The sequence below is a fragment of the Rana temporaria genome, chromosome 2 (assembly GCF_905171775.1).
Source record: "Rana temporaria chromosome 2, aRanTem1.1, whole genome shotgun sequence".
Lineage (NCBI taxonomy): Eukaryota > Metazoa > Chordata > Amphibia > Anura > Ranidae > Rana > Rana temporaria.
Genome location: NC_053490.1, coordinates 197,646,388 through 197,658,930, shown reverse-complemented (window position 1 = coordinate 197,658,930; position 12,543 = coordinate 197,646,388). Strand labels below are relative to the sequence as shown.

The 12,543-nt window shown below is 39.1% G+C and overlaps 1 protein-coding gene across 1 annotated transcript in view; it reads left to right on the top strand.

Moving 5' to 3' along the window:
• The window catches only part of COL4A1 (collagen type IV alpha 1 chain), a 195,373-nt gene extending 187,816 nt beyond the window's left edge, over positions 1-7,557 (top strand). The window contains exons 46-52 of the mRNA XM_040336209.1: positions 400-528; positions 621-719; positions 832-1,044; positions 2,229-2,406; positions 3,269-3,383; positions 3,470-3,642; positions 4,637-7,557. Of these exons, the coding sequence (XP_040192143.1) occupies positions 400-528; positions 621-719; positions 832-1,044; positions 2,229-2,406; positions 3,269-3,383; positions 3,470-3,642; positions 4,637-4,718 (989 nt within the window). The 3' untranslated portion in view covers positions 4,719-7,557. The remainder of the gene's footprint in view (positions 1-399; positions 529-620; positions 720-831; positions 1,045-2,228; positions 2,407-3,268; positions 3,384-3,469; positions 3,643-4,636) is intronic.
• Positions 7,558-12,543: the final 4,986 nt, after the last annotated feature.

The window sequence follows — 12,543 nt, the reverse complement described above, 5'->3', positions numbered from 1 at the left end:
GCAATGTGTAAGTCTAATAAAAAGACACTAAAAATGAAATTCCCATAAAACGGTAAAAAATCTGCATGTGCACAATAGAATAAAGTGCTACTACGATAAATACACACTGTGTATATCCAAATATAAATGTCAAAGGAAGATCAATCCATATGAAATAGTAATGTGTTTGATCACAGGCACTGCAAGGTGCTTCCTAAAATCCAACAGTTCTTGGCAGATGGCAAGCAGATCCAGGCGTTCAATACGTCCCTTTTTTCTTGTTTGCTTCCACACACCAAGGATCTCAAACAGATAAGAATGAAGAAACCATAGCGTAGTAAGCTAGACACTGGCTACAATAAATCGTTGTATGGTTTAAAGATGCATTATAGTTGTTTGATGATCTCTTTTATTTTTTAGGTTTACAGGGTCATCCAGGGCCTGCAGGTCAACTTCAGATAATTAAAGGAGATCCTGGCCCTCCAGGACCAGCAGGTCCCCATGGCCCGAAAGGATTCCCAGGATATCCTGGTCCTAAGGGAGAGCAAGGTTAGAATATTGACTAAATTAGACTAAGCTAGTTACTAATAACGCACCTGCCAGTTTTAAGAAATAAATACTAACCACGCTTTCCTATGTAGGTTTTATTGGTGCTGTAGGATTGCCTGGACCATCTGGAGCACCAGGAATACATGGTATCCCAGGTCAAAAAGGTGAAATTGGTCCCAGTGGACCAACAGGTATGTTATCTTTAATGTAACGTGTTCAAACAAATAAATGGCAAATAAGTTACTATTTTTTTTAAATATGTTTGCTGCAAAAATGTACATTAATACATGTTTTATATTAAAGGCCCAAGAGGGTATCCTGGCCCACCAGGTTCAGATGGTTTACCTGGTCCCATTGGCTTACCTGGACTTCCGTCTATGGCTCATGGATTTCTGGTTACAAGACACAGCCAGACAATTGAGGAGCCATCTTGTCCTCTAGGCACAGCCCCAGTATACTCTGGTTACTCACTTCTCTATGTACAAGGAAATGAAAGAGCACACGGTCAAGATCTAGGTAAGCTTGGTGTAATTACTCTTAAAGTGGTTCTAAAGGCTGAAGGTTTTTTACCTTTTCAGGCATAGGATGCAGAAAAACCTTCTGTGTGCAGAGCACGCCCCCTCTCCAATCCTTACCTGAGCCCCCTCTGATCCAACGATGTTCACGATAGCCTTGGCTGGATAGCGACTCTCCCTCCTCATTGGCTGAGACAGCAGCGGGAGCCTGTTGGCTTCCACTGATGTCAATCACAGCCAGTGAGCCAATGAGGAGAGAGCGGTGGGACATAAAGCAGTGGCTCAGGAGCGAGCATGCATCGGTGCCCCCAGGGCAAGCAGCTTTCTCTGTGGGCATTGCTCGAGGGGGAAGAGCCAGGAGCGCTGGAGAGGGACCTGAAAAGAAGAGGATCGGGGCTCCTGTGTGCAAAACAATTGCGCAGAGCAGGTAAGTATAACATGTTTATTTTAAGCTGCTTTTCACAAGCAGGACTTTTGGTGTACAGTATGCAGGCACTGTGTTTTGTGTAATGTCTTCCTATGGAATAAATATGCTGCAGCTGTGGTTCCCAGGCACCACAACAACTGATGTATTTTTAAACTGTATGCTCATGCGCTGTACTTTATAGCCATGTGCGAGAGGCCAAGGGAAAATGTAGTCTTTTCACTGTATTTGGATAAGCATGAAAATGTAAACAAGACTATGTTGATGTCATTTTATTGTAACGCCCCATACACACTATCAGTTTTCCTGCAGGTTTTTGTCTTCGGGGTTTACCAAAACCTCAAGAGTTTCAATTTGTATGCAATCAGGTAGGCCCTTACACTACATGGTTTTGGTAAACCTGAAGAGAAAAACCTGCAGGAAAACTGATAGTGTGTATGGGGCTTAAGAATATAAAAAAATCGTTTTAAACATTTTTTTTGTGCTATGCTGCTGCTTCTCACAATATAAGTGGCTGTTATGTTATCTCGTCTGCTGTTGTTAATACAAATAAAGTTATTGCACTGAGCCAGCACGTTCTCTCTAATTGATGATCTATTTTTATATGTAATATGATAAAAGCAAGAAAGTAAAAGGATGTAGAAATGAAAGTCATATACAAAATAATTACTAAAACACTGCAAAAATACATAATCATCATGGTTCCTGAAATCACACTATATGAACCCTTTCATTGTAATAATGCAGTTGTTTGATTTCAGGTGCTGCTGGAAGCTGTCTACGTAAATTCAGCACAATGCCTTTTCTGTTCTGTAATATTAATAATGTATGTAACTTTGCATCAAGAAACGATTATTCCTACTGGCTTTCAACACCTGAACCAATGCCAATGAGCATGGCTCCTATCACAGGAGACGCCATCAAGCCTTTCATTAGCAGGTACGTAGACCTTTCATATTTTATACTTTTAGAACAGTGGTCATCAACCCTGTTCTCAGGGCCCACTAACAGGCCAGGTTTTATGTATTACTTTGGGGAGATGCAGACTAGAATACTGCAATCACTGAGTAGCAAATGATATCACCTGTGATGTACCGTATTTATCGGCGTATACCGCAGACTTTTTCCCCTTAAAATCAGGGGGAAATCGTGGGTGCGCGATATACGCCGATACCCGCTTCCAGCGCTGTGTTTGAACGCCGCCGCCGACATATACCGAGCGCAGTACACTCGGGTACACTCGGCCAGGCTCGGCTCCCCTCGCGGTCACGCCCTGTGCCGCCTCCGAGCATGGCTGAGCTTGCCCGAGTGTACTGCGCTCGGTATATGTCAGCGGCGGCATTCAAGCACAGAGCGGGAAGTGAGGATTGACTGAAAAACAGCACGGGAGAAGCGGGGAGGACACCACCGAGGCCGCAGACGGACGCCGGACCGGACAAGGCCGCCGATGGACGCCGGGCAAGACACCGACGAGGGGCATTCAAACTGTAAGTATTTTATTTTTTCCCTGAAATTTCCCTTCCAGGTTGGGGGTGCGCGCTATACGCCGGGGCGCGCTATACAAAGATAAATACAGTATTTCAATTATCTTGCAAACCTGGCCTGTTAGTGTTAGTAAATGTTGCCTTTTATAACCTACACTTATACAAATAGGTGACTGATGTGTAAACCATCTTGTAAAGCCTTACATTTTCTTTTAAAATCATATACAAAAAGGTAACATATTAAACATGATTTTTGGTACCATGGTCTTGTTTGTTATTAAGATGACATAAGTTGGATTCTCCCATTGAAATTATAGATGCAGTGTTTGTGAAGCACCAGCCATGGTTATGGCAGTTCACAGTCAAACAATTCAAATCCCTACATGTCCAGATGGGTGGATTTCATTGTGGATTGGATATTCATTTGTAATGGTAAGTTTTGTCACCGCACATATGAACTGCATTGTATATGTTGTAACTGTGTTGTTTTCATAACAAGTAACCTTTTTTAATTTTAGCAAACCAGCGCTGGTGCTGAAGGTTCTGGCCAGGCTTTGGCATCTCCAGGTTCTTGTCTGGAGGAATTCCGTAGTGTACCATTCATCGAGTGTCATGGACGAGGAACCTGTAACTACTATGCCAATACGTACAGCTTTTGGCTGGCTACAATTGAGAGAGATGAAATGTTCAAGTGAGTTACAGTCCATAACTTGTCAGGAAATATGTTAAAGTACAGCTACAAAAAATGGTTTTAAAAGTGTTAAGCAGGGTTTGGATGATAGTGTGGATGGATGCCCCATCCAATAGGTTGGCCCTCCATGAGCAGATTAGCTGGGAACTGCCCAGTCTGCACTGTATTTTGACAAATCGTGGTGGGGACCAGATCTGATGACTATTCATGTTTGGTAGCGACACCAGACATTTGTATCATCCCAGATAGGAAGGATAACTTGCCACAAATTTGTGGCAGTGTTGAATTGTAAAGGCTCTTACACACGACCGGTTTTCCCGGCAGGAAAACTGCCAGGAGAGCATTTGGCCGGGAATCCCGGCCATGTGTATGCTCCCTAGCAGTTTTCCCTTCAGGAAAACAGCCGAGAATTCTGACGGGAAAATAGAGAACCCTGGTCTCTATTTTCCCGTCGGGATTTCCGGCAGAGTGTTTCCTGACGAGAAAACCGGTCATCTGTATGCTTACCTGTCCCAGGTAAACCCGCGCATGCTTGATAAGAGTTTGAAGCATTCGCAGTAGCTTATAAGTTTAGTGTGGGGTGTAGCAAGATGGCGCCAGCTCATCGTAGTCGATGACGTCAATGCGTTCTTGCCATTCAAAAGAATGACACCTTCAATTGTAGGTCAATAGGAATGCATCAAAAGAGCATCAGTGTGAAAGTGCAGAACACGCATCAAAAAATGCATCAATGTGAAAGGGCCCTTATAGGTACCTCTCATACATGACAGAGGAAAATAGAAAATTCTGAGTCTTTGAATAGTGCTTTGGAACACACAGACACTATCTACAGGACCATTTACAATCAAGGAACACTAATATGTGCTTATTCATAAAGTTACAAAGGCATTATCCTATACTGATTATATAGTACATAGAATATCCCTTTGTGACCTGTGTTGAAAGCAAAGCATTATCTATTGACTAATGTGTTACATTTATTTTATATCCCTAGAAAACCTATACCTTCAACTCTGAAAGCTGGAGATCTCCGTACACATGTCAGCCGTTGTCAAGTATGCATGAGAAGGACTTAATAATATCAAACACCAATTAAACATCAAAAATCATATTTGAATACAAAATATGGTGCTATTTTTCTAACATGAAAAGCCAAATACTATATCCATGTACCTCGCTATTGTACAAAAAGAAAACAGTAAAGTGCATTATAGGAAATCACATCATTCACTCTGTTTTACTGGTCTTTGCCTACTTACAGAGAAAAGACAATCAGATTTCTTTATGGCACTTTGAAATGTTATAAAGTAAATAAAATAATGCACTGATTCCCTACAGCAGCAGAAGCTGATTTCTTAATTCATAAGGTGCTAGGAGATATACGGTGCCTTATGCTGTTGACTCCTCTTACTACTCTTGTATTATATTTTGTTTTCTGTTTCGTAGATACAATGTTGTATAAGTATTTTGAAATTCTTGTATACATTTTTTAATAACTGATGTATGTCCACTATCTGTACAAAGTTAGACTGGGATAATCTGTAGCTGGAAGTTTAAACAAAGAAGTACTTTATTAAACAAAAAAAGAAAAAAGAAACTGCGCTGAGAAGTTGAACCAGCTAGCAAAACCTGGAGGGCTTTGTCAAGCGAAAACGCGGAAGCAGCGACTCTCCTGTGTAACAATGAACAGTGAACAAAGATAAAAAATATATAAAGTTGAGCTACATAAAAGCATACATAAATCACAAATGCTCTCATCAACCCCAAATTTGTGAAACATAAGTGTGTTGAGTGAAAGATAGCCAAATAAATAAAAAATGACTAAATATGAATGCTGAAAAATCCATGAACGTGAAAAAGAATAAAATATCAGCTCCGTCACCTCTCGATACTGCTCGCAACCCAGACAGACGGCACATCGGACTTAAGGCTTCCATTATCCAGTTGTTTGTAAGCGTGTTTTTACTATTATCTTTTAAAATAAACCAAAGGTTTTACACAATCGGAGCCTCTATATCTTTTACATGCTACGCTATGTGCCTTTGAGTCTGAAATGTCCATGAGAGCGATCTGATCAGTGCAGCTTTGAAGCGCTTGGAACACAGACTGTGTTAATTACATGCCTTTGCTGATCCTCTGTTGTGGGGGGATCATGTTTTTCTGGTAAGTAGTGATTCTCTCCATTGGTGGTGGACTTCACATTATCCTTTGTCACCAGAGTTTGATGAGCCTGTATTCACCAATTGGTGTTAAGAGGCTTTGCACGGGTGGACATCTTTCAATTTTGTCTATGCATATGGATGGACTTAATTTTTGAATTTTATGTTTCACTTGGACATTATAATTTTATTCTTTTTCACGTTCACGGATTTTTCAGCATTCATATTTAGTAATTTTTGAATTATTTGGCTATCTTTCACTCAACACTCTTATGTTTCACTAATTTGGGGTTGATTAGCGCATTTGTGATTTATGTATGCTTTTAGGTAGTGCAACTTTATATATTTTTTTACTTTATTAAACAACTACCAATTTGTCGTAATTTAAGACAGCAGCAAAAGCAGGCAAGTGCACGTCTGAAATACATGCTTCCATATGTTTTTTCCCCCAAACTTGTGCTTCTTTTTGGAGGTCACTTTAGATTTCATAGCATAATGTCAGTTTGAAATATCACAGCCAGATATTTGAAAAGGAGCAACTTCTTTTCAGATTAAGGCTTCAGATTCAGCTCTCTCAATGTTATTTTATTATCCTGTGTCCTGTTCCACTAGATTAAAACCTTAACAAACAGGGTTTATGGGTTGCATACAAACCCTCCAGTAACCGGTGGACATTCCAGGAAGTGTTCCAAAAAGTGGTGTGTCCTCCTTAAAACTAGTCCAGACATCAAGTTCTTCTGCAGAGCTCCTTCTGTGAATTTCGGAACTATATGATTCAAAGGGATGCTCATGGATTCTAGCTGTTTTTCTTAATTACTTCATTCATTTATTAAAAGAACAAAAAATGATAAAATGAATGACCAAATTGAATATAGCAGCATTGAAACCAGATATTGAAGGCCTCCAGAATACTGTACACGTTTTACTATAATGAATCCCTATATTGCTTAGCCACACTTGGTCCAGAATACTCAGAGTACAGATATGTGGGAGCTTTTCAAATATCTGCCATCCACCAAAAAGCTCAGTTTGATTCAGGTTCTTAACCCTAGAAGACTGCATTGCTCCATTCTGTTTTATTTTTATTTGTTTTAAAAGCAATAAAACTATGCTATTCGCTTACATCATATAACAAAACACTTATTATAATTATATAAAATAAATCTACCAAATGAAAAATCCACTTATAGTAAATATATTTTTCTAGCACCGATCCTATATTTTAGTAATTTATGTTTAAAATAAAACAAGTATACACTAACTGTGATTGTTTTTATGTAAATGTTTTAAATATATATATATAATGTACAATGTAATACTAAAGAACCTGGCTCCCTGCTGTTCAACATGGTTTTATAGTTTACAAAATGATTTTGCCACTTGCATTGTTATAAATTATATTAGCATATTGAATATACCATGAGTCTAGTCCAGCACTAAATGTATGTTATTATGTCAAATATAATACATTCCATGCTGTAAACACCATCAGTATTCTGCAGCATCTTTCAATCAATTTTGCAGCAACCCACGCGTACTCATAGTTTTGTATTTAAATTCGACAAAAGTTTTTAAAGTTTTCCTTATGATATAAGTTTACATATAAAATAGGCATATTTTGATAAAAGGTTACTGAGCTGCTTATGTTTTTAAGTTATTAAATCCCAGCAAGAAATCTTACTGCCAGTGGGGTACATTCAGGACCTGATTTCTGCATAGCCAACATAGGCCACAGCCTAGGATGGAATAGCTGCCAGGAGTAACACACAGTAATCTTATTTATCATCAGTAATGAATTGCCAAGTAATACAAAAGGTTACAGACTGCTGTCCTGCCAGTACAATCCAAGTCCCCATTTTAGTTGTCATTGCAAACTTTGTGTATTTTTTTTATTGTTTGCTAGAATAGTTTATCGTGTTCTTAAATTTTTGTCTATATATTAAACTAAAAAAAGACTCAAACAACAGTTTTCCCTAATCATCAGTTCTGGGTGTATTGAAGCATAGTAGGCAAACTGTCTCATCTAGCTTTTCTGCCTTCAGCCTTGATGTGCCCTATGATATTATAATACAAACAATATCATAGGGCACATCAAGGCTGGAGGCAGAAAAGCTAGCCAGTTAACTGGGGAAGGACAGTGACAGTGCAAGGCAGTTGGTTTAGAAAGCAAGAAGTACGAATATGGCCACATTGACTGTTGAGGACCTCCTGAAAATCTCCCATCATCCCTCACTGTTGCCCTACGTAAATTATTGATGCCTTTTCAGAGTAACTCCTGGCCGATTTCCACCAAAAAATATCTGGGCATCCACCGAAAAGTTCCTCCTAAGTGCAAATCCTTAAATTTCCTATCCTTAACATCATAAACTATCACTCAATGATGTATCTGCAGTACTGTGATAACTGATAAAGGGTTATCACAAAAACTCATTCCAGATTTATAGAATATTCACTAGAAAATCGTTTGTATTTCACTGAAATCATTCATCCTCCTTCGTTAACAGCTGCTACGAACAAGATCTCAGGCACAAAGTATGTCTTATTTTCCGTAAGTCAAACCTGGCTGAAACTTGAATTAAGGAAGATAATTAGTAAGGCACAGTCATTATTTAGCCCACCAAGGCAGGAAACAGAGCAGTGAACCCATTTACATTTATAATAACAAAGTATACATAGAAAAACTTTATTTACATTTGTTTTAGCTCACAGTGATTCGATTACTTTCACTCAGTTGATCACTTTGACATGTGCAGTTTATCCAAAACATTGAAAATACTATAGTTTCTCTTAAAGCTTATTGGCTGTGCCCCTGCTCCCTCTACAAAGATCCTAGATAATTAGCAATGGAGGGAGGGTTGGAAACTCAGAAATTACCAAATCTGCAATGAGTTTCTTATATGCCTAGTACACACGACCAGGATTCCCGACGGAAAAAGGTTAGTCGGAAATCCCAAGGGGAAAACCAAGAACCTGCTCTCGACTTTACCCCTGTACAGACGTTCGGTTTTTCCGTCGGGAAAACTCAGATGAGAGCTTTTCCTCTGGAATCCCGTCCGTGTGTATGCTCCATCAAAAATGGCTGTTTTCTGACAGGAAAAAGTCCACCGGGAATCCCGGCGGGAAAAAAGAGAGCAGGTTCTCTTTTTTTGTCCGGCATTTTTTGGGCAGTTTTCCCGTTGGAAAAACTGCAAGGAGCATATACAATGCCGGGATTCCCGGCCAAAAGCTCTCCTTGCAATTTTCCCATCGGGAAACCCGGTCGTGTGTACGGGGCATTAGACTTCCCTTGTGATGACTCACATAAGGTACCAGAATAGGCTCTACGATCATTTCAGGGATCTGTGCTGTAGCACAAGCCACAAAGGCAGTATGTCTGTCCCTGATTGCTTGAATATGGTTCTTCAATTTCAAAACAAATGCCATCCTAGGCTGTAGTTATCTGAATGTTACTCACACAAATTAGTGAGGTTCATCAGAAATGTTGTATTTGTATTAAACATCTAATGGGGTTAAAGGAAAGTAACAAACGCTTCCATATAACGATTGCTACCTTATTCATCATCACAATTGTGCCTTAATATATGATTAGTGTTTGCTAATTATTATTTTTTATTTTTTTTTAAATGCCAAACCACTTTTAAGAATTGTTAAAGAGTGTTTGTGTTTTCTTTTTCTGAATGTGCATAACATAAAAACTCCAGTTTGTAATAAAGCCCCTGCGTATTTTTTATTGGTTGACTAAATTCCATATGGTATTGCTAATAATACCACTAGTAAAATGTTATTTGTGATGTTAAATATCCACAAAAGTATTAAGATCCCTGAAAAAGATGCTGCTTGTACTCATAGGTCGCAGTCACCCCAGCTCAATGTGAAAACATAAAATCCATACCCAATAACATACATTACAGCAACTTCTACATGGTGGTCCCAGAAAAATAATCTCTAGGCCTGGGCAATCTGGGTGCACAAGTCTCTTGCTATTTACCCAATGTTTTGGGTCTTCCACCACCATAAACATATGTTGTACTTCACAAAGAAATCTGCAATGCACTTACTGACAATGTTATAATGTTTCTTTAAGCCACATTCATATGTGAATACACCCACATATGTGCACTTTCCACACTGATGATGTCAGATCACTTGCCTACAACCGCTAAGTCTATCTGAACTCCTTTAGGTGGTTACCCTCCTTCTTTCATATCAAAGGAGAAACTCCTCGCTATCAAAGTTTGTGGGAAAATAATTTCAGCAATGTTAGTTGACTAACATAACTCCAAAGCTTACGTATACCATCTAGGTACTTACTGGCCCAGTTTGCTCTAGACTTGACTTGCAAATACCTGCATCCACAGTACCAAAAGTTACCAACATGGTTTCTGCTCAAAAACCCTAGCTGATTAATATGATTCCTCTCATATAGTAATAACTCTAAATTGAAAACAATATTTACCCCTCCCTCCCAGTGGTGACAACAGTGGTTTCAAAAAACTATTAGATGAGCATCTTAATGAATGCAAAATACAGGAATATGGGGATTATTATTGACATATACTCATGCACACACCCACACCATATTTTGTGCAGCAATACCCTCTTGGCGAGGGGTCCTTAAAAAACTGTGCCATCCCTGCAATAGACCCAGCAATTTTCTGTCTCAACAAGACTCTGAATGTCCCTGTAGAGGACATCCCAGTGTTTAAAGACCCTGTGGAAATAAAAGACTATAGCCAAAGCTATAGTCTCTCCTGTAGGTCTTGCCCTGCAACTGGCTATTGCAGTGTCCAGGAGTCTTATGCCCCGTACACACCATCACTTTATGTGATGAAAAAAAACGACACTTTCTGTGAAGTAAAAAATGACGTTTTTGAAACTTCAATTTTCAAAGACAAAGTTGCCTACACACCATCGTTTTCTCACAATGATCTTGCAAAGTGAGGTTACGTTCCACCACGTTTTACCATTGAAGCTTGCTTCATAAGTAGCTTCTGGGCATGCGTGGATGAAAAAACGTCTTAGAAAACGACATTTTTTGCTACACACGGTCAATTTCTGTGAAGTAAAAAGTGCACTTTTGAAAAACGACACATAAAATTGAAGCATGTTTCAATTTTTTTTGGTCGTTTTTTACAAGACATAAAACGACGTTTTCCCCCACACACAGTCAATTAAAGTGACGTTTTTAAAAACGTCATTTTTTTTCATCACATAAAGTGATGGTGTGTACGCGGCATTAGGCATCTGATCCAACACATGTCTTCAGACCTTGGATCAATCCTAATAGATGCCTCTATCCTCAAGCAACCAGAGCTCATGCCTGTGGCCCTACTCTACTGTGTTGATGGGCTTGTGGATTTTATATACCAAATATCCAGAATGGCCCCCTCTCACTGTACATGCAGAAGACCTTTTGGCTTAAATGTTGGTCTGCAGAGCATCACTACAAGAAGCATATATGGCACTTGTGAAGCTGTTATGTGGATCAGCCCAGTGTGGTAAACTGCGGGAGCTATCTTGCTCTGTGACTATCAGTGCCTCTTGCTTTGTTTTTATTGTACTTTTTAATAAAAATGTTGCCGTTTTATGACACAGTGAGCAGTATGTTGGTATCCTATATATTGTTTTGGCGGGAAATTAAATATTTTCATCTTTAGTGGACCCATGTGAATAGAAGATCACTATTCCTCCATTGCAGCTGATCCTGGCTATTAGAAACTGAGCCAGCCTGGTTAGACTTTTTATAATTTAGGGGTCAAATACAGTCTGTCCTTTTATTCACCAAGGTTATGGAATACTGCACCTTTCTTCACTGTTTGACCTCAGTAGCTTTTTTTTTGGAAGTTGGGCTGTTTTGTGAACATTTTTATTGGATGAATGTATTGATACTCACATTTAATTTATTTACTTTTATATTTGTAGCACTGACCCTTCACTATAGAGTTTATTCTACAGTTACAAGTGTTTTATATTTAGTAGTTCATTGTTAATATTTTAGATTTTTCACAGGAATGATTAGCTTTAACTGCTATGACTGCTGATGGTTTTCCAGTGTGGCACTTGATTTTTGATTTATGAATCCTTAAATTTCTCCAGTCTAGTCTGGAATAATATATGGCATTTTGAGTACCATTAAGGGTCAATTTAGAACCTAGACGATCTGTCTTAAAACGTAATATAAAATGTATTTGGGTAAAGTGTTGCATGATGGATTATTTGTCAGTAAAAACTATTACAGCACTGAAAACTGAAAAGAAAATGGCCTGGTAATGAAGGGAGGTGTTTACCGAATATGACTTGAGAAAAAGCATTAATGCCCTGTACACACGATCGGTCCATCCGATAAAAACGGTCTGATGGACCGTTTTCATCAGTTAACCGATGAAGCTGGCTGATGATCAGTCGTGCCTACACACCATCAGTTAAAAAAACGATCGTGTCAGAACGCGGTGACGTAAAACACAACGACGTGCTGAAAAAAAAGTTCAATGCTTCCAAGCATGCGTCGACTTGATTCTGAGCATGCGCGGGTTTTTAACTGCGCCTACAAACGATCGTTTTTTTTCTATCGGTTAGGTATTCATCGGTTAAATTTAAAACAAGATTGAATTTTTTTAACCGATGGATAAATAACCGATGGGGCCCACACACGATCGGTTTGGTCTGATGAAAACAGACCATCAGACCATTCTCATCGGTTTGACCGATCGTGTGTACGCGGCATTAGAATAACTTCTCAATA